The sequence below is a fragment of the Lolium perenne genome, chromosome 7, assembly GCF_019359855.2.
Source record: "Lolium perenne isolate Kyuss_39 chromosome 7, Kyuss_2.0, whole genome shotgun sequence".
Lineage (NCBI taxonomy): Eukaryota > Viridiplantae > Streptophyta > Magnoliopsida > Poales > Poaceae > Lolium > Lolium perenne.
Genome location: NC_067250.2, coordinates 323,767,368 through 323,789,069, shown reverse-complemented (window position 1 = coordinate 323,789,069; position 21,702 = coordinate 323,767,368). Strand labels below are relative to the sequence as shown.

The following is a 21,702-nucleotide window of genomic DNA, read 5'->3' as shown; positions in this document are numbered from 1 at the left end:
ACGCGCGTTTTGGAGGCGAATATGCTGTTATGTGGGATGCGTTTGGAGTGTGTGGACTGCGTGAACGTTTTTCGGCCCGCAACCAAAATCGTAAACATGGGGTTTATCCAAATCATCTGATAATTCTCATATGTAGAAACATAATCATGCAAAATAAATTGTTCAAAGTACACAATCATACGCGCATCAGCCGGTCCGGCAGCACCGTCATCATCGACGCCTTCAAGGAAGTCATCGACGCCATCTTCGCAGTGGGTGGCTTCTTCACAACCTTCTTTGCCGCCTTCTTCGGCGCCACCGCCGCGGCTGACACCTTGCTGCTCCGCCGCTTCACCCGCTTGGCCGGAGCAGGAGGGGCAGCTGCAGCGGGAGGCGTGGGGACGACGTACTGCCCCAACCGCTTCCACTTTCCTGGAGCAACATCAGCGGGAGGCGCGTCGACCACGGCGCCTTCGGTGGCGGCTGCCGCGGCAGCGCTGGATCCATATGCGGTCGGTGGAGCTGGTCCGTCCGGCGCGGCATGGTCCGGGAGCAGCAGCGGGTTGATTGCATCCATGTCGGTCCCCCGCGTTGGCCCGGGGGCTGCGGTGGCCAGGAGCGACGGAATCGGGAGCGGTAGCTAGGGCGGAAGCAGGAATGTGCGAGCTGAAAGTTCCTTCGCGTCAACGCGGGGGAGAAGATGGGATTCGCCCTCGCACAACCTCTCCAACCCGGGAAGTTGGGGTTTTCGCGGCGCGACGAATCGAAGCGGCCCGGAATTTATTTTGAAAATGAAAGTCCGGTGCGGGATCTAAACGGTCCCTTTCTTCGGATCCAAACCGAAAATCGGAGGTTATTATGCGGATGAGGGTCAGATGGGGATATGTTAGAGATGCTCTAAGATAGCCATATACCTGTGTGTTGCCATGGAACAAGAAAAGGAAAATAGATACAGTATATCATAAGATATTCTTAATGCACGCGTAAAATATGCCAATACGTGATATTTAGCTAGGCAGCACTTAAGTACCCAACTTTAAATTGGAATTAGCACATGGAAAGAGAGAGGCTAAAAGCATCTCCAGTCGCATCCCCCAAACCGTCCCCCAAAGGGATTTGTGGCGCGTCGGACAAAAAAACGTTTCCAGTCGCATCCCCAAAGCCGTTTTTTGTCCGGCGCGCCACGATACGGTGTCCGGCGCCTCGAGGCAATTCTCGTCCTACAGGGGACGCTCCGGGCACGCCGAACACAACGAAGAAGAAGAAGAAGAAGATGATGATGATGATGATGATGATGATGATGATGATGATATATAGGTGCATGAGGGAGGTGAACAGGCACCGGAAGATGAAGATGGTCGACCACCGGTGGTGCAAATTCCTATGGCTGCCGATCAGTTTTCGCGCTCTGTTAATGGCGAGGACGATCGGTTACCGTGCGGAAGCCGAACGGTTTGACTTCTGTCCCGGCTCGTCTCACCAGCTGGGACTAAAGGGGTGCTAGCAGACGCATGAGATTTAATCCTGGCTCGCGTGTTACCAGCCGGGACTAGATGCCCATACAAACCAGGGCAAAAGGTTGTCGTGCGCATGGGCGGATGCGGGACGACGTGGCCAGGCCTTTAATTCCGATCTAGACTAGGGCCGGGACTAAAAGGAACATGACGAAATGCCTCTTTTCTACTAGTGATAGTAGGCTACCTCCGAGCGCTCCTTGAGATCAAGTTTGGTACCAACAAAACATCAAAGGCACCTATTGAGCACTTTGCGGTGAGTGTGGGTACACATACACTAGGGATGTTGCCGCCCTCTTTTAGTTATTTGATAGTGGACTTCAAGAAAGATTTAGATCATTGTCAAGCTACAAAAACATAAAGAAATTACCCAGGTACAAGCCGTCTCTGGTTTGCTGATCGCGAGAGGAGATTTCGTTCTTCAGCATCTATACGTATGGGAGCTCGTGTTTTGGCTCGTAGGTGCATATAAATTTATTATTGAAAATGCATAAATATAATATCAAAAAATATCAAAAAATTGAAATAAAAAAATTCACAGACACATCTATGTTGTCACACAAGTTTCCGGGGAAACGAACAATTTATGTTGCTTGTGCAAAAAACACAAAAAATGTTTGGTGAATAATCGTGTTGAAGCATCAAAATTTATCTTTTTTACATGGGACACAAAAATATTCTATTTTCCTGAAAATTTGTGTATCAACATAAAATATCTAGATATGCATGTGAAATTTATTTCAGAATTTTTAATATTTTAAATTATATTTTCACATAACTGGTTCATATGCACCTATAACCCGAAATGCATTTCCGAGTCTTATGCGGCTTTATTCATTTAAAGGCCAACACTTGATCAGTGTCTTCTATATAAAAACACCCCTCGTCCAGTACGCTCGGGCTTTATTTGTAATCAACGCGTCTCTAGGGACATTGTTTAGTAGTGGCAGACATGGCCATATACACGAGGAAATATCACTACGGGCTGCCGACAGCCACCAGCCGTCGGCACAACAAGGAAGGCCGTCGGCACAGGCTGTGCCGACGGTGATTGTCGGCGTACCGTCATCGGTATAGTTCTGGTCGGGGACTGTCCAATCACCATCGGCGCAGATTGATGTGCTGATGGTTTTACCGTCGGCATAGTATTTCAAATTTTTTTAAAAAAAAATTTGAAAAATATTCAAATTATGTTTTTTGAAAAAAAACATTTTTTCCAATTTTCTTCTTATTCTTTTTTTACATGTTAATCTTTCACAATCACACTTAGTAGACCTAATCTTAGGTCAAATTACACTTGTAGTCAAACTTTCCAGTTGGTCACCCATCCTCACACTACTCCCACCCTAGCACGCTTAACTTTTTGGTTCTCTTCGGATGAGCTTCCATTAAAGAAATAACACCTTGTTGTTAGTACTACCATATCAATCATATTAACCATTTGACTGTGATGCCACACCTCTATATTTTTGAATTCTAAACTATTACTTAAGTAAACAACAATGAATATATATGAATAATAATAATATAGAATTTGAAAAACAAATAAATGATTTTATTTTTTGTCTTTTTTTATTTAATATAGAATAATTAATATCAGTAAATACGAATTTGGCAAATAATATGTCTAAATTGATCAGAAAAATGAGAGGAATACAAATATGACATCCATATCATATTTTGAACCTACAAAGTTAATTTACCCAAAAATTATGAGCATTAGATCAAGTACCTATAGTTTAAATCTGGTTGACTTTATCGGAAATGAGGTAGGAAACAACCTCGGCATAGCATAGTTTGCCGAAACGATGTCATATTTGGCACGTGTGTGGTCCCTAGTATGGGAAGCAAGACCCCGGTGCGGAATTCTAATCCGACCCATGGGCGATCATCTTTTTATTTTTAGCGTGTCCAAACGTTTTTTATTTGTGAAGCAGCTACATGAGGCGCATTTTAGTATGACGTGAAACTTCCGTGCGATGATAGTAGACCACCTACGCATCACCTATCACATAACATGTGCACGCGTTAGCTTTTTGGGAACCCATGCGGCTAACGGCGGTGTCCCGCCGAATCCGCTAGAAACTGACCGGATTTTATCGACCATCATCAATTGAGCGTGTGCCGGTAAACAGGGACGGAGCTGCTTCATTAACACTAGTGTCAGCTGACACCAGCGATTTTTGTAATTCTCTCACTAAATCTGCACTAAGCACTCATTATTTGTAAAGATGACACCAACGAAGATAGAGCTGATACCATCGCATCAATTTTCTAGCTCCGTCCCTGCCGGTAAAAGTCGTGGTCTGCTATGTAATCTGGTGATGGTTTATCTGCTGAGCATAAGGCAATTTTTTAATACTGGGCATGGCTCATTCTTCGTCATGCAAGTGCTGTAGCGCACAGGAGATGACGTACTTGATTAAGTGGAAATTAGATGCTGGGTCGCCAGTAGTTTAATCTTGATCTCGATAACAACGGTTTTAACTATGTAGTATAATTTGGTAACACGTACTACTAGTAGTTAGTGTTGTTCTGGTATCCTTAATTGCTTCAATTTGCTGGACGTTGTAGATGTTAAATTTGTAGTTGTTAATCAATTAAGCTTGTAGTGACCAACTAATGGAGAATGGGTAGTCGTCCTTAATAAGTTTGCGATCACCATCATGCGAGGTTCACCATAACGGACAGCTGCGGTTGGTATCCTCCAGCAACATTGTTTTCCTCTTGGTAGCGAATGTACAATCTTGGGCGAAGCTATTGGTGCTTCTCACTGGGCATACATGAAGTTTGAAGTAGTCTCCAGTAAGTAGAATAATTACCAGTGAGGGTGAGCCCTCACTTGCCAAGTGTGTCTGTCTACAAGAAACTGGCAATGGATCCGTAAATAAGAACACAAAATGCCAGCTGATCTATCAGCCGACCTGTTCTTGTTGCTCTGGAACTAAAACCCCAACAAGAAGAAGGCCGGAGCTTATATTTAGTTAATTAATCACTACTGGAGCCACAAAATAACCGTCACTTCTTTGTTTCCACGCTCTCCTCTCACTATAAATTATATGGATTGTTTGGACGATCGATATCGATAGGTACTCCCTCCGTTCTGAAATGTAAGACGTTGGGATTCCACGTTCACTTTTTTTCACGCTACGGAATAATGTGAGTTTCCCGTTTTGCCCCTTATCGCGTCGCGCGCGGACGCCTCGTTCCCACTCGCTACCTCTCTCACGGATACGCTCCTCGCTCCTGCTCTCCTCCCTTCGCTCCTCCAGGTCGCCGCGACCACCTCCATGTCGCGCCCCACCTCCGGCGTCGTCTTCCTCTCGCGCCCCAGCGCCGCCTTGCTGCCCGCCACCCTGTATCCTCTCGGATCTCGCCTGCAACGACGCAAATGCTCGGAGGTCAAAGATCGCATTTTCACGAGCCGGCGACGAGCTGCTGGGAGAGCAGGCGCCAGATTTGCGTGCGCGATTTGCTGCTGGGCAAGGGGGCGCTGAATCTGCGTGCTCCGGCGACGATTTGGCTGGGTTCGCGGATCACCGTGAGAGATGGCGGTGGACTTGTCTGGTGGGAGCCGCCGGTGCGGGGACTCGAGGCAGCCTTCGTGGTCGACGACATCTCACCCGGGATGGTGCTCTTCTCGGAGATCTTCTGCCAAATGCCAGCGGACGCCGGAAACAGCATAGGTAAGCGGAAGCAGAGAGACGCCACTCGGAGCCCCAATGAGGTTATGCGGCCGTGTAGTATCTCGTATTGCTCGATCAAATTCAAGCTATCTCTGTTGTGGATTTCTGATCTGTTTGTCTCGGGACCAGGGTCTGGATTGCTCATGCCACCGCCGGTGGCCACCGACGTCGGCCGCTCCCAATCCTCCACGGACGGTTGCTTCTCTTGCTCCGCTCTCCCCGCCTCCGCGTCGATTGAATTCGGGATGTTTGATAAGCACGGGTTCATCTCCCCCATTGGGGAATCTGCGCCTGCTGCCACTGGGGAACCGTCCTCCTCGCCGCAGGACGGTGACTCCTTCGACAAGATTGCGCCGCCAGGAGAAGGTACTGCTGCTGCCAATGCTACTAGCCCTGGCCGCGCCACTCCTATCCCTACCCCGTACTAGTCTGCTCATTCGGCTGCTGTGACGAAACGTGAGCCTTCTTCCACAAGCAAACGGTGGCGTGAAGCCCAAGTGCACAACCTCTCGGAGAGGGTACGTACCTGATTAAATACTTTGGTCTTGCTTGAAATATTCTTGTTCTGGCAACCATTGCTGAGTGCTAACCCTCGCTTGGATCATCTGACGGATGCAGATGAGGAGGGACATGATCAACGAGAAGATGAGGGCTCTGCAAGAACTCATTCCCTACTGCAACAAAGTACAGTAATTTCGATCTCTCTGCAAGCTCTGTTAGGATATTATGATCACAGTTCTTAGCAGTGACGATCGGTCTGATGATCACTGTCTTTTATTTACAGCCTCCATTCTAATGAATAGAAGGCCATTGTTCATATCAGTTCTGGCCATTAAAATTAGCAGATCATTATATTAAGTGATTAACATTGTTGGAAGCAAGTGGTTTGTTACAAACATGAAGAGAGCTCAACTATGGAATGGCTTGAGCTCAACTTCCAGATCATTTTACACTGTCGAACTGTCGAGTCCTTCCATCTCATTGTTGTTATGTCCGGAATGGTAGCTCAACTTCTGTTCAGTTCATTGAGAGTAGTATGGTGAATGTTACTGGACCGAGTAGTACTTTGTGTTGTCACAAACATGCCATTTTTAGACTGTTTATGTGATTGTTCAGAGATCTGCTTACAAGATCTAGACACTGAACGCATGGAAGAGCTGTTGAATTTTTTATGTATGTGCTTTCAGATATATCTAGTCCATCTTTATCACCTTAAGAGCTCCGTCTACGCAGGCCTTGAATACTGTTAATATTGCAATTCGTATTTATGGATTGTGTCTGATTCTAGTTTGAATAAGTTGCTACGCTGTTGTTGATGGATACTGTTATGATCTACTTAAGGTGATTGCATTATGGAGTAAACTTTTCATGTTCATTGCTCATTGATATTCATACTTTTCATCTGGTTGCTGTTATGGAGTAAACTTTTCATGTTCATTGATATTCATTCTTGTATAGTCTTCGAGTTACTTATGTGAAAAATCAGTTTTGCTCCCAATTGTCTCTGTTCGGAGTAGTAGCTTTACTGAGAACAAGCGTGTTTATTACGGAGTATAAATGTGGGGTTGTTTATATCCAGATGTACTCTGGATCTGCTCTCTTACTGCAGTTATGTTCAAATATATAGACATTGGTTTGAGTAGGCTGCTTGATGCTTTGTGTAGGACATTTGCTTTACCTTAACCCAAATATAAAATGCTCCATGTATATTTATTTCATTTGCTACTGTCCATGTCTTGACTTCACCTTTCTACTTTTCTAATCATCACTAACTGAACCTTGTGTGCATCTGTCGGTTTGTTTGTATCTGAGCAGATTTACCTCAACGCCTGTGTGTATTTGAGTCTGGTACTGAACCTTGATGATTAATTAACTTAACTGGTTGTTTGGATTTCTTGTGCCGCTACTGTATTATTGGGAAGTGATGTGAGATTGCAGAGTGAACTAGTTCAATAATCAGACCCAAAAAGTAGAAAAAAACGACTAGCCGGTAACTTTACCTATTTTATTGCAATCTTCTACTCCTGTTATTTATGTTTGAGGCTATGTATCTTGTTAGCAGGGTATTATGTTCGAGTATCTCATGATTTATCATGATTGTACTCTAAACTGTCCAGACTAAAGATCTGGTATTGTCCGTCTAAATATCTGGTTGCTTTCACATGATAACTTAGTTTATTTTTACTATCTAGACTGAGCATTTTCTGGGATTGTCTTTGTGTCGCATGTTACACATATACTCCAGACTGAGTATGTAATTTCTGGGAGTACCTGATAGAATTAGAGTCAATTTGAGTTAATTGTCCTGTCTGAAACCTACTCCACCCTGCCTGTAATTTAGGAGTACACAATAATTTCAGTAGATGCAGTTTGTACACAAGGAAAAATAGCACAATACAGCATATCATGTTCTAGCACATCCATTTCTTCATCTACTCCAGCATTTTGTTCATCTACTTGTTCATCGGGTGGAGTATAGTTGAGGTCCCAGGAGTCCGTACTGATGTGGGTCAGCAATTGTTGCAGGGCCGGAGGAGAAGAGCACAACCACAACGATCTGCGTAGGGCTGGAGGAGAAGAACACATCGAAGTGGCAAAGATTGGTATCTCGGAGAGATACCGAAAACATCGATCCCTCAACCACGCCGGAGGAGCCGTCCGTGTGATGAATTCGGGGAGACGGAATGGCGCAGAACTCATCCGATTTGGCCCAGAGAACTCACATCCATGGCCGTCCACGAGGTCTGCAGCCACGGGCGTATCAAGCTGAGGAGGTGCAGTGACGGTGTGGCCTGGATGCCCAAGGGAGCTCGTGAAGCAACTGACCATTCTTCGTTGCCTTCCAAGCAGCCGTTGATGGAGGCCGCGTTGGAGGCGGGAGCAGCAACACGCGGAAAAGCGGGCGACAACCCAGACATGGTCTCGAGCACCATCTGCATCAGCCGGGCAGAGGAAGAACGCTGGGCCAATCAGCCCTCATCGAGGAAAGCGCTGCACCATCCGCCCTCCAACGGCAGAGTCGGACCTCCGACGGGCGAGAATCCCAGCAGCAGCAAGCCAGCAACTAATGCAGCGGCGGGAGTAGCAAGCAGCTGGCTAGGATGCGCATCCAGCATGGCCTCACCGACACCCCGAAGCCCGGGATCCTCGACGCAGCCGGCAGACACAGGAGGTGCTGAAAGAATGGGTGGAGCCGGGACTGAAGGCCGAGTGCCGGCGTTCTGGCAGCAGGCGTGGAGATATGGTGCGACGGGGCGCCCGGATCCGGTCACGGCGACTGCAGAGAAGCTTGAATGGAGGATATCGTGGTGGCGGCGGCGGCGGCGGTGCTGGACAGGGGCGGAGGTGCTGGCTGGGGGCCGGAGGTGCTGGACGGGGCCGGAGGTGCTGGCTGGGGGAGGACCGGCGGAGGTGCTGCTGCAGGGGCCGGAGGTGCCAGCTGGGGGCGGAGGAGTCGCTGGGAACCGAACGCCATCGAAGACGATGATGCGGGAAGACGATCGCGATCCAGATTGAGGAGGGTACAAACGTAATTTTGCACGTTTTTCACCTGGTCGGAAAAAGTCCAAAACGTCTTACATTTTAGAACGGAGGGAGTATATACCTACTGCATGCACCATCGTCCCCGATAGCTAGCTAGCTAAATCGACCACGGTTGTTCATCTACGATCGATCGTCGGCAATGGTGTCTCCGCCGCACGCGTTGGTGATCCCGTACCCGGCGCAGGGCCACGTGATCCCGCTGCTGGAGGTGGCGCACGCGTTGGCCGACAGGGGTTTCGCCGTCACCTTCGTAAACACTGAGTTCAACCATGCCCGCGTCGTCGCCGCCGGTGCCGGGCTGGAGGACGGCGGCCGGATCCGGTTCGTGGCGGTGCCGGACGGCATGGCCCCCGGGGAGGACCGGAACCAGCTGGTGAGGCTCACCATGCTCATGGAGGAGTTCATGGCGCCGCGGGTGGAAGAGCTCGTCCGCACCAGCGGCGAGGGCGGTGGCGCGGGAGGCAAGATCACGTGCATGGTGACCGACTACAACGTCGGGTCGTGGGCGCTGCAAGTCGCGCGCAGGACCGGGATCCGGTCGGCGGCCGTGTGGCCGGCGTCGACCGCCGTCCTGGCGACGCTGCTGGGCTTTAACAAGCTCATCGAGGATAAGATCATTGATCCGGAAGACGGTAAGTGGACGCTAGCTAACTGAATTCTCTTTAGCCCAACTGCCCAAGGGCACAACTTACTACAACTTCAACTGAAGTACTTTTGCGCATTTCAAAATTGGATAAGACTTGCGAAAATTGTAGTCGATTATGACATAGATAAATTCGGTGCACGAAATAACGTACTCCGTATACGAGTCGTCATGTCATTATATTCGTGGGTAAATTGACTTCATCTCAAGGATAAACCGGGTATCATGCTCCTAGTGGTGAACCTAATTTGAACCCAATCTAAAAATATTCGGTAGTGAAACTGGAGTGTAGAGAGGGTCACAATGGCAATGGTTGAAAGTGAGGGTATGTGTCGGTGTGGAGTTGTATACGGAGAGGACTTGACCTGGGGTGTTAGGAGGGGTGTGTCCCATGCCTAGTCAGCTATGACTTTGACATGATCTTTAAAAGGATAAAATGTAGACACGATAGAGTGAGTAAATTGAAACTAAGATTTTGATGATTTTACCCGGCTGAAACACTGAAAGTGGGGATATACTAATTAACCAGTCCACCTTTGCAGGGTCTGCACTGGGTGACAAACCTTTTCAGCTGAGCCCCGACATGCCCCTCATGCATAGTGCCCACCTCTCATGGAACTGCATAGGTGACCACGACCAGCAGGCGGCCCTCTTCCGGTACCTTGTCGAGGGCGTCCGTGCAATCGAGCAGTGCGACTTCGTCATCTGCAACTCCTTCAAAGATGCAGAACCGGCGGCATTCTCACTCTTCCCCAATGTACTGCCCGTCGGCCCGCTCCTCACCGGCGAGCGCAGCGGCAAGGCCGTCGGCCACTTCTGGAAGCCCGAGGACGAGGAGTGCATGTCCTGGCTCGATGCGCAGCCGGCGAGATCCGTCGTGTACGTCGCATTCGGCAGCTTCACGATGTTCGACTGGCGCCAGTTCGAGGAGCTCGCCCTGGGGCTCGAGCTCTCCGGCCTGTCATTCTTGTGGGTGGTGCGCCCCGACATTCTCCAGGGCGGCGCCGTGCACGAGTACCCGGAGGGCTTCCTGGACCGCGTGTGTGGCGCCGGTGGCCGAGGCAAGCTGGTTACATGGTCGCCGCAGCAGCGTGTGCTAGCGCACCCGTCGGTGGCATGCTTCGTGTCGCACTGCGGGTGGAACTCCACCATGGAAGGCGTCCGTAATGGCGTGCCATTCCTTGCCTGGCCCTACTTCGCCGACCAGTTTGTGAACCAGCTCTACATCTCTGATATCTGGAAGGTCGGCCTCAAGGCCGTCGCCGACGAGTCTGGGGTAATAACGAAGGAGCACATAGCCGGCAGTGTGGAAGAGCTGATGGGGAATGCCGACATGAGGGAGAGGGTGGAGGCCATGAAGAAGGCGGCGCACGAGAGCATTCAAGAAGGGGGATCCTCGTATGGAAACTTTGATACTTTTGCAGAGGGGATGAAGAAAGCATGATGATCTGCTTCTATGTAAGCTTGAGTGTCTCAGTGTGTGTGTGTTGCAAATTAGCACACGCTTAACGTAAGGTTAAAATTGCAGAGGAATAAAGTATAATTACACCACTTGTGCACTAAGTCAGGGATAATAAAGCATCCACGTCGCCAATAAGACTACCCACAATGGAAATATCATAGGTAGTATCATGCATCACATGCATGCAAAAAGCTGATGTGGCAATGTGATTAAAGATGAGAGATGATAATAGTATCATAGGTAGATACCGTATCATAGCACGTAGTACTAGAAAATTTAATGCCAAACAAATCTTATACATATATTTGCATTGAGATTCTACAAATCAATTAATATAAAAAGATTATGTTGCTCAAGGGTCACCAAAGAGAGTGACCAAAGATGTCTTTAGTCTCGAGAATCACTCTTAACTACAATAGCAACATCTGTTAAAGATACGTCAATAGTGTACCTTGTATAGTTGTACACCCACTAGTACACCGAACGTGCACTTAGAACCAGCTATCCTACATAGTCCAAATCAGTCTTGTATTTGATAGCGGTGATGCCACTTGCTCATGTTTGAAACATGCCGGCTCAAGGTGGGTAGAAGGGCCCCCATTGACCGGTGTGCTGGTTCTGGCAAGAATGAAGAAGGGGTACGAGCTATGGCTAATACCCGAGGCATAAAAGACGCATTTTCTACGTGATCCCGAAACCACCAGCCACCCCGACCTAATTCATGAAGAGCCCACCAACTTCCTGGCAAGATGCCTACGGTTATTGCCACCTTGTGTTCCACTGGATAGTCTAACCAAGTCATCTTGAGGGATATAAAGATGAGAAACTATGTACTTAGTTTCTACGATGCAAAAGTGAGATAACTTGATGTTACACAACCATTCTCGTAAATTATGAATACAACAAAGGAAGTAAGAAGATATATAGCTATAGGGTCACTTGAAGAAATAATATATGTACCATAAGGCGCCTCTCAACATTCGTCCTCGTCAAACGAGTGACAAATGACACCACAATGAATGAATTACTTGGAGGGAAGATTTGTTGGAGGTGTTCATTCTCACCATCGGTAAGGTGGCATCCCAGGGAGATAACTGGAGATAACTGGTCTTCCTCGTCTTCATCCTCTTCCTCTTCGTAGACATTTTTTAGAACAAGGACAGTTATCCTCGGGACTTCTCCTTCCAAGGAAAAGCACACCACCATGTCCGGTGAGATTGTTCCAGGCAATGAAATCATGATCGGTTGAGGGCTGATAGCTGAAGAGGTTTTTCCTAAACATGGTGGAAATTGGCTCAGGGTGCCGTCTCTAACTTTCGAGTTAATTTGTACTAGTAACCTGTCATGTACTCATACGCATATGTAACCGTATGTAATCTGTTGATCTATATATAAAGAAGATATGTGGAGGTTGTGCCCAACACATCATACGCATATGTAACCGTATGTAATCTGTTGATCTATATATAAAGAAGATATGTGGAGGTTGTGCCCAACACATCCTTAAAATCAAACTTGGTATTAGCTAGAGCATTATCATACACCGCCGCCACATCCCTCCAAACACTAACCATGCAGCGCGCTCCGCCACCCCCATGGCCGGTGAACTCCAACTCCTCTGGCCTGCAGCTCTCGGGATCAGCCGTCATAGTCTCTCTGTCAGCCGCTACCACTGCCACCATGGTGTTGGAGATAGTGCCCTCGAGGCGAATAATAAAGAAGTATTTATTTTGTATCTCAATAGTTCATAATAGTTGTGTGCCATGATATAACTATATTAATCATAAACATTAATACACGTGTGGTATTGCAAACAAACCATGGTCCCTAGTAAGCATATGTGTGTGAACTAGCTCATTGTGATCATTCGATGGTCGAGGTTTCCCGGTCATGGACATATACTCATTTGACAATGGTATCATATCATTAAGTCAATGATATGATGGACTTTCCCAATATATAAATATTGTAACACGATCAAGTCACAAAGTATAACATTACGATGTTTATGAACGCATAGTGACCTAATCCTTAGACCGTGAGATCATATTTAATCACTATACTTTGATTGCATCAATCATCACATCGTAATAGGGTGATCATAAAGGTGTAATTGGGCATTTCGACATACATGTATAATGGAGGCTGCTTTGATTGCATCAATTGTACATGTACAAATACGACGGCACATGAAAAAATTATTTCCACAAAATACAGTATTAGCATCGTGCTCCTACTAATAGCATACTAAGCAGGAACAGGCTACTAGCAGATCCACGTACTAGTAGCGTACATCCCATGCACGCTACCAGTAGAAGCGGTGTTGGTGGTGTGCTCCAGGGTACGCCACCAATAATGGTTACTTGTAGCGTACATGGAGGGTATGCCACCAATAACCACGTACCAATGGTGTGATACAAGTGGCTCATTGGGGTCTGCTAGTGACAAAGGGTTAACCTTTTTAATACACATGATGATGGATTTGGGTTTCTAGGAAGGAGGACACTGGCGAATCAACAAACCGGTCAGCCAAATTAGACAGTCGACGAGTATTATGATCAAGGGCAAATAGCCGAGTTTGTTTTATGTCGAACTAGGGTTACAAGGTGTCTCGTCTGATTGAATCTATCCCCTCTCGGTGGCTCCTCCTAGCCCTTGTATAGCGGGCTACGTCTCAGAGTCTACCTCGAGGTAGAGTTACATTACAAGTCCGCTCATCTGATATGGGCTTAACTTTCCTAACGTAGTCTTTGGCTTCATCTGGATTTCTCCATGGGCTTTCTTCTATTTCTTCCCGGGCTTTGTACCGTGGACGGTAATGTTAAGGACCCGATATGGCATACCCATGTCAGCTAGCAAAGGAGGTACTATGCCACCAATAGGTATATTCCTACTAGTGAGATGGTCTAAATTAATATGTGCACTTACTTATCAGTAACAATTTTCTAATCTATGAAGTACAAACATGGTTTATACACTAGATTCAACTAACATATATCCTAAGTTATCATAAGCTCAAATGCTCAAATGTGCAAGCATCATAAGTTGTTTATACACTAGATTTAAGTTGTTTTACGAATAGATGGTATAAGTGCAATAAATGCATCCATTTCACTAATAGATGGTACAGTTAAATCCTAAAAAACTAGTAAGAACCACTGCTCCTCCATAGCCAAGGAATCTTCTTCCGGTGTCACATCCTTAGAAAGCCACAAATTTTCCAAATCTACAACGGTAGTTATAGAGTTTTTGCTGATAGCTAATGTCACACTAATCAGCAATGTAGATGGTCTTGGGGAGCTATAGAAACATCATACACAAGATAAACAACTTAAATTAGCTCAAATAGAATATATAATCAAAAATATCCCCAAATTAGAGAATATCACTCCCCTATAATATGATAATCCATATATTTTTCTCAAGATGCAGATAAAAACCAACTAGGTATATAAATAATGTATATTTATAGAATTCTAAATTCTCATGATCTCTAGCATACCACATAGAGACTAGATTTAGGAATATGAAGTGCCCAAGGCATATGACTTCCCCATAATGTGATCATACATTTATTTCTCATAAGAGTGAAATAAGATATGATTAAGATACAAAAAAATCTCAAATCAACAAACATAAGCATATGATGTGCATTACAACATACACATGCTTAATTACACAAACTAAGTAAAATAGGAAGCGTAAGATATACATACATATGCTAGATACAAAACCAAAACATGCAAAGGAGCTAGCAACTTTCAATGTAATCAACATACAAGTTAACATAAAAAAATGCATTGAATATAAATGTTTGTGGATATCAAACCATTTTTTACACTTTAACGATGAAACAACATGTGTATACACTTGACTAAACAGTTGGACCCTTATTCATATGTCATTGCCATGAAAACTTAGTAGGGGCAACGGATACTTTTAGACACTACCACGTAGGAATAGGCACAAACTATTATGTTGATAGCGACACCAACGACCACATCACTGGAGCACAAGCTGACTAACAAAAAGAGCCTACAATGAGCACGAGTAACTCCACATCATCAATGGATCATATACGAACATCATCCGCATTAGTCTCACTATATTGTTCACACCCCTAGCAAAAATCACCTTACGATTTTTTGCATGTTTCTAAAGCAACCAAAAGAATCTTCTATCTACCCTTCACCACTGGCTGGGCCGGAGGGTGTCTTGTGGTTCTTCTGCTATGCTTGTTTGAGCTTTTTCTCGACCAAATTTGAAGTGGATATGGATATTGTATAATTTTTTATATGCGTCAACTCACCAACCCAAGGAAGAATGTGAAAAAGGGAAAGAAAAAGAAAAGAAATAATACTTAGTGGCACAGCTACTTACAAACCAAACTTAGTACTACCTCTGTCTCTTTTTAGATGTCCAAAGTTTGTCTAAATTCGAATGTATCGAGACACTTTTTAGTGCATAGATACATCCGAATTTAGACGAACCTTCCGACATCTATTAACGGACGGAGGGAGTACTATTGACGTTGCATCTCTCAAGTCTCAACCTATACAGCAAATTAACCCTGGAGCTCAAATGAACCTTGAATGTTTCTTCCAAGCAACAACAAACTCTTATATAGTATGCCTTAGTTTAATACTCTCGGACAGCACTTGGTTAGTTGGTACTGCTACTTAATTAGACGATCACATCACATGTATTGGCACACGTTAGAAATTTTATTATTTGTTCTGGCACCATCTCTGTTGATTAAATTTTGATCCCTTCTCTGTGTCTCTCTCTTCCTCCATCTCCATGAGAGGTGGAGCACTTCTCTCTCTGCTCTGCCTCTCTTTCCTTCAAGGTACTGTTTGCATTCTTGTGTCATTGTTAGTACGATCGTTAGTGTCGTTGTTTACTTGCATCCTTGATAACCGTTTGATCCTCGATGCTATGCGTAGCTGCTAAATTTTTTGCTGTTAAGCTGGTAGTGGTAATCAAGTGTCGATGTAAAATTGATATGGATTTGTAATGATCGGCAGTAGCGCGGCCGGCGACGTTCACCGTGACGAACGGCTGCAGCTACACGGTGTGGCCGGGCATCCTCTCCAACGCCGGCGTCCCGCCGCCGGCCACCACGGGCTTCGCGCTCTCCCCGGCCGAGTCCCGAGCCGTGGCCGTCGCCGATGGCTGGTCCGGCCGCATCTGGGGACGCACGCTCTGCGGGCCATCCGTCGCAGGCGCCTTTGCGTGCGCGACCGGCGACTGCGGCTCGGGCACCGTCGAGTGCTCCGGCCGCGGTGCCGCACCGCCGGCTACCCTTGCGGAGTTCACCCTCGCTTCCGGAGCCGCTGGCGAGAACGACTTCTACGACGTCAGCCTCGTGGACGGCTACAACGTGCCGGTGGTCGTGGCGCCGGCAGCGGCGGCGAACGGGAGCTCGTGCCAGCCCACGGGCTGCCCCGTCGACCTGAACGCGTCGTGCCCGCCGGAGCTGCGCGTCACCGTCGCGGCGTCGGGCGCGACAGTGGCGTGCCGGAGCGCGTGCGAGGCGTTCGGGACGGCGGAGTACTGCTGCAGCGGCGCGCACGGGACGCCGGCGACGTGCCCGCCAACGGCCTACTCGCGCTTCTTCAAGGCGGCCTGCCCGCTCGCGTACAGCTACGCCTACGACGACGCCACGTCGACCTTCACCTGCGCCGGCGGCGGGTACGACGTCGTGTTCTGCCCCGGCGGGTCAAGGTGCGTGCGTTGGAAAACTATCGTTGGACTGGCTCGGCATGCACGTCGTCGCCATTTGGCAATTGGATCGATTCCTTTTTTGGACGTGCATGTGGGGTGAGTATTCCAGTAGGAGGTAGGAACGACGAAATGATTAATTACGAGCAAGCTGAACATGACAGCGTCATTAGCTTCCCTTTGGCAGGCAGAACATTCAGCAAACAACAATTTAGCACAATTATATATACATGTACAGCATTCATTCATTCATGACCCAATACTGACACCTTCACCTCATTCTGCACGCGCAGCCTGAACCCTGGTGCGAATCCCGGGGCAGCGGTGCCCCCATCGACAAGCACAGCCTACCCGCCAATGGTGTTCTCATCGGCGGATGCAGATCCGGCAATGACCAGATGCGCCATCATTCTCCTCCTCGTGGCCATGACCATCTTCCATGCGATGTCGACGCAGTGAATCTGTGACGATCTCAAATATTCAGGACAACACCGCGCTTGGTTTGGCATTCACCACAACAAACCCTGAATCAATCCATAAGCCGAACCGCTGCGAAATCGCTCTGGTTTTAGAGCGTGTTCAGGCGGATGCCAACCAAGTAGAATGCAATGTGACTAATTTTGTGCAGACGCTTATATGGCTCGAAGTTCAACACCTTAGCATATACTCCCTCCTACCCATTTTATGTTGCGCATGATTTTTCGTGCAAGTCAAATTGTGCAAACTTTGACCAAGAATATAAATAATAATACAAAGATCTACCATGACAAATGCATACAATATGAAAATATATTTCATAACAACTCTAAAAATATTATCTTTTTGTTGTATATGTTTATATTTTTGTCAATATAGATGATTAAACTTTACGAAGTTTGACTTTGACCAAAGCTTATATGCAACATATTTTGGGCAGGAGGGAGTACTGCTTTGAAGCGAAATTTAGCTTTTGTTCACCTGGGTAGAAACTAGAGGTCCTACTTCTTTCACAAGAGTTGGCAAATGTAAATGATCACAGATAATTGCACTTTTGTTTGATCTTTCATAACTCAAATTCTTCATGTAATAGCTTCAAGCCTTCAACTATACTAGACGGGGACACATAACTTCTTGAAAGTTCAAAAAAGCATAATAAGATCATCTGACAGTACACAGAAGGGAACAGGAACAGCTTACTCATTCTGAAGGGGCAGTAACCACCTTCCCGAAGCGTAGCGAGGCAAGCCGCGCCCATTCACAGACCTGTGGTACGAATTTTCTTTCGACGCGGTCATTCAACATATAGCATATCGCGGCCTTGTCGGCTACGGCCTTCACCCTCGGCTCCAACTGCATGTGCTCGAGAACAGAGGCATTCTCCAAGATGGAGAATGCCAGCTTCTTCTGAGCCTTGTAGAGCCGAAACCCGCTCATGTAGACAGTCTTGAGATGATCATGGCGACGCATAGGAGAATCTTCCTCCTCCACCGCCACCTGATGACTCATCTGACCATATTTGATCAAATATATCATCTGCATTCAGAAGTTAGCAATCAGTCGGTCAGAGTAGAACAACAAACACAAGCATGCGACAGCCAAGAAAATGGCACTCACGTTAAGGTGGAGCGTCTCCAGTTGAGGTGCAGCATTTAAACAATGGGCCACTTGAAGAACTCCGTTATCGGCCTTTAGTTCGCTATGGCGGACCCGGACAAATAATTGACAAGTTATATGCCTCAAACATGTAAACATGCCAAGCGATCTTGTTGTCATTTTCTGCAACTGAAACATGACAATAAAAAATAAGATGATATTACAACCCAGTTTTTCAAGAACTATGTGGTAAGCAAACAAGACTAGATGAATTAAAACCAGGTCACCTGTTCATATCCAAGTATATCAGCTCCCACGTGTAGTATCTTTACTGGCAAAATGCTTGGAACTAGAGTGAATAAGCGGCCCAATCCTTTACCTCCTTTAAACATAATTGTTGCCTTCTCTAATTTGGAGCAACCATGAAGTACTATAGGGATCTCTAGTCCTTTGTACTCAAAATGAGCAAGATCGGCAGCATGAAACTCAACCATCCTAACATATGTTTTGTCAATTAGCAAATGTTGAAGTTTATCAAGTTTGTGTGGCATGCTTAAATTGGCCACACCAGAGCACTCGATGATCGATAAGTCCTCAAGTGCAGAACAATTTGCTAGCAACCCTCGTAGATCCCCAAATATCTGAACATATTGCAGAACAAGCCTTCTGAGTATAGAAAAGCCACGTACATCCGAGTGTGGCTTTATAGAAACATCAGCAAGAAACAAGGACTGCACAAAAGAGCTGCCTTGAACATCTAAGGCGTCAAGAGGAAAGTGGTAAACTTTTTTGGATGGATAATTAATCATCTTCAGGTCAAACTCTATGACATTTGCCTTCGATGAAGCAGCAAAGGCAATCCACCTGTCAAGATGATCGAAGTCCTCCTTGTGCAGGCCACACCTGATTCTGAACTTATTGATTCCTATTCCACTATGTCGTTGGATAACCCAATTTACATCCTCAATGAAATTGTCTCTTTTTATTTTGATAAAATCATCAATGGCTTGTTCATCGGTGTCATCATACTCATCGGAGTTATAATCCAGATCATCGGGGCAATAAAAACACAGATTACTGTGAAATCTCCAGAGCATTCTCCAACTTCTTGCAACAATGCTTGTCCTCACCGCCTCTTTCAGTGGGAGAAGTGACATCACAACAGGTTGAATCTCCTGCGACAAGAAAGGACTCAAATGTTTAGTAGGGTTGAATTTCAACTAAAATCTAATTAGTCTGCAGTTTAGTCAGTAATTACTCGAATCAAGAAACACATTGAGCTGAAACTGTATACACTGGAAAGAGAAATCTGACAAGATGCAAATTGCAACTTTTTAGTTTCAATTGGTGTTTTTACAGTATTCTTCGTAACAATCTTGCATGTACTCCACAATGCCGTTGCAGGTGTATAGAGGCAACCTCTGTGGGGGCGTGACCTTGGCAGAGGAAAAAGATAGTTGTGTGTGCCTGTCTTCTGGCTACTAGAGAGAATAAACAATTTCCTTTGTTTAGCTGTGAGAATCAGAAATTTTACTTAGTTCAATTGGCTGAAACATGGATCGCATGGTAATGAGAGTGCATGTTTCGCGATGCCCCTGAAACTACTGATCATATGTATACTCACTACCCTCTAGCCAAGTGCCGGTGGAGTAAATAGTCTATTGTTAATTTTGGTGCAATTCCATTACTGTTTTGACTTATGAGCCATGTCCTCCTTGGATTTTGTATGTTTGGAAAATAGGGAACAAAGCAAGTTTTTCAAGTACTCTTTGTGAGAATCCTACCAATGTGTCTTCTTCCGCGATTTGAGGAGGATGAATCTGTGGGCTGGGTTACAGATATAAGAAAAACATTCAGCAGGCAGCCTTGCAACTGTCGAGACGATCAGAGAAAATAAAAAGCAGATTGATGGCACATTTTGTGGTGTCCTGACGAAGCCTTTAGTTTGCTGGTTTTCTTAATGTCAGCCGGGAGTAGTGCACTGATTCTCCTCTCTCTCTAGCAGCTCAGTCAAGCTGATACCATATCCGTCTAGCAAACAACTGGAGCAAGAGACCCAAAGTCCCTAAGCATTGAGCGTTGCTTTAAAATGAAAATCGTGAACTACACAAAAGAACACCAGATTTTTTGCCCTAAGAAGTTCACATTGAAGGCTATTTTTTATACACACTGATTGGATCCTGAGCGTATTAGTGACATGCTTAAGCTAGATTTTACTTTCCCTGCCTGCTGGAAACAAAAGATGGACCGGGCAGCGGAACGGTTTTCAGTCAATTTCTCCAATTCCTCTGTTTAAAGATAATTGATTCACTTGCAAATTTATATGGAATACGATACATGCCCAAAAAGAAAGATAAACAATTTCCTTTGGTTAGTATCAGAATTTCGACTCTGGGCATTTCGCTGAGACATGGATATTGGATGGCATAGTACTACAGAGTGGTGGCGCCCCAGAAACTATTGGCCATCTGTATATTTACTGTCCTCTAGCCAAGTACCTGTGGAGTTGTTGTTTCTACCTATCAGTCTTGTACTTGTCAGATTTTGCAGTTTCCTGTTTCAGAACGCAATTTAGTAGTGCTATGGATTACCTTGCTCATTTGGGGGCTGTTTGGAAAACAAGGAACAAGGCATGTTTCCTGGGGATTTTGTACTAATGTGCCTTTTCCAATTTGTGGAGCGATGAATCTATGAGCTGGCTTACACAAGGCCGAACACAGGGAACACATTCAGGCAACCTGTATCATCTGTATGCGTTCGAACCAAAACGATTTATGTAACAAACGTAGGGGGGTATCGCTCCGTTTTACCCGAGTTATAATGTGTGTAGAGGCTCATTCAGCAGGAAATTTGGTGTAAAATTAGTTCGTTGATGTGATATTCCTCAGGAAGGTTGAATCTTGAGGGAAACGGTGATGTTTAAGCAAGATTTCCTTTCTCCTTCTGGAGAAGAAAAGGAAGGGATTGGCGGAACGGAAGTTACCTCAGGAAGGTTCTCCATCCGGAAGGACGGCTCGCCGCAGACGCTGCGCTGGTGCTCCATCCTGCTCAGCTTCCCCGCCGGCGCATCCTCATCCATCGGCTGCAGGCAGAGAGGAACGACGCGGCAGGTTAATGGACAAACAGACTCCGCAATCAATCCATCGGGAATGCCCAGAGGAGAGGCGAGGTTAGAGGATGGGAGTGCTGCTTACTGGATGATTTAGATCCAATTGAGGACGACGAGGAGGAGCTTCTCTGGCTCCGGCCATTTCTGCTGCAAGATCGGCCATAGCTCAGTCCGCTTACCCTTTTGGGGCGTGCCAACGGGACGCTCTGCAGTGTGAAGTGGAGGCTCGGCTAGGTACACGCCCCACTGCCCCAGTCCCAGCAATCTTAGAGCATCCCCACTCGTTTGGGCTCCCCACGCTCAAATCCGGCGAAATTTTCGTCCGGATTGGAGGAAGATTTGGCGTGGGGAGGCCCATTTTCCCAGCCGCGAGTCCAGGATGGATGCAACGTAATACGACGAATTCAGACAAAATAGGCGAATTCGTTCAAACATAAGCGAAATTTAATGATATTTAACATATAGAGGCG

The 21,702-nt window shown here is 46.2% G+C and overlaps 3 protein-coding genes across 5 annotated transcripts; 2 read left to right on the top strand and 1 right to left on the bottom strand.

Moving 5' to 3' along the window:
- Positions 1–5,870: 5,870 nt before the first annotated feature.
- On the top strand, positions 5,871–10,846 carry LOC127314790 (UDP-glycosyltransferase 83A1). Its single transcript, XM_051345316.2, has 3 exons — positions 5,871–7,169; positions 7,706–9,354; positions 9,908–10,846. Exons 2-3 carry the CDS (start codon positions 8,862–8,864, stop codon positions 10,807–10,809), a joined length of 1,395 nt encoding a protein of 464 aa, XP_051201276.1. The 5' UTR covers positions 5,871–7,169; positions 7,706–8,861; the 3' UTR covers positions 10,810–10,846.
- Positions 10,847–15,627: 4,781 nt separating this feature from the next.
- Positions 15,628–17,010, top strand: LOC127314943 (thaumatin-like protein 1b). Its single transcript, XM_051345486.2, has 3 exons — positions 15,628–15,676; positions 15,855–16,554; positions 16,845–17,010. Exons 1-3 carry the CDS (start codon positions 15,628–15,630, stop codon positions 17,008–17,010), a joined length of 915 nt encoding a protein of 304 aa, XP_051201446.1.
- On the bottom strand, positions 16,704–21,482 carry LOC127314789 (uncharacterized). 3 transcript variants are annotated; one of them, XM_051345313.1, is made up of 6 exons: positions 21,318–21,482; positions 21,107–21,205; positions 18,411–19,298; positions 18,145–18,312; positions 17,728–18,063; positions 16,704–17,100 (listed from the first exon to the last, which is right to left on the bottom strand). In XM_051345313.1, the coding sequence occupies exons 1-5, from the start codon at positions 21,393–21,395 to the stop codon at positions 17,728–17,730; spliced, it is 1,569 nt and encodes a 522-aa protein (XP_051201273.1). In that variant the 5' UTR covers positions 21,396–21,482; the 3' UTR covers positions 16,704–17,100. The 3 variants fall into 3 exon arrangements, with proteins under 3 accessions (XP_051201273.1, XP_051201274.1, XP_051201275.1); XM_051345314.2 differs by having other exon boundaries at positions 16,704–17,012; XM_051345315.1 differs by lacking the exon at positions 16,704–17,100 and having other exon boundaries at positions 17,547–18,063.
- Between the last annotated feature and the right edge of the window lie 220 nt (positions 21,483–21,702).

Bases quoted from the DNA above. Each gene is read 5' to 3' on its own strand.
- LOC127314790 (XM_051345316.2), top strand. From the start codon at position 8,862: ATGGTGTCTCCGCCGCACGCGTTGGTGATCCCGTACCCGGCGCAGGGC. The intron at 9,355-9,907 runs GTAAGTGGACGC...CCACCTTTGCAG, and splicing joins GATCATTGATCCGGAAGACG to GGTCTGCACTGGGTGACAAA.
- LOC127314943 (XM_051345486.2), top strand. From the start codon at position 15,628: ATGAGAGGTGGAGCACTTCTCTCTCTGCTCTGCCTCTCTTTCCTTCAA. The intron at 15,677-15,854 runs GTACTGTTTGCA...AATGATCGGCAG, and splicing joins CTGCCTCTCTTTCCTTCAAG to TAGCGCGGCCGGCGACGTTC. The intron at 16,555-16,844 runs GTGCGTGCGTTG...CTGCACGCGCAG, and splicing joins TTCTGCCCCGGCGGGTCAAG to CCTGAACCCTGGTGCGAATC.
- LOC127314789 (XM_051345313.1), bottom strand. From the start codon at position 21,395: ATGGCCGATCTTGCAGCAGAAATGGCCGGAGCCAGAGAAGCTCCTCCT. The intron at 18,313-18,410 runs GTGACCTGGTTT...GTCATGTTTCAG, and splicing joins ATATACTTGGATATGAACAG to TTGCAGAAAATGACAACAAG. The intron at 18,064-18,144 runs GTGAGTGCCATT...TTCTGAATGCAG, and splicing joins TGGAGACGCTCCACCTTAAC to ATGATATATTTGATCAAATA.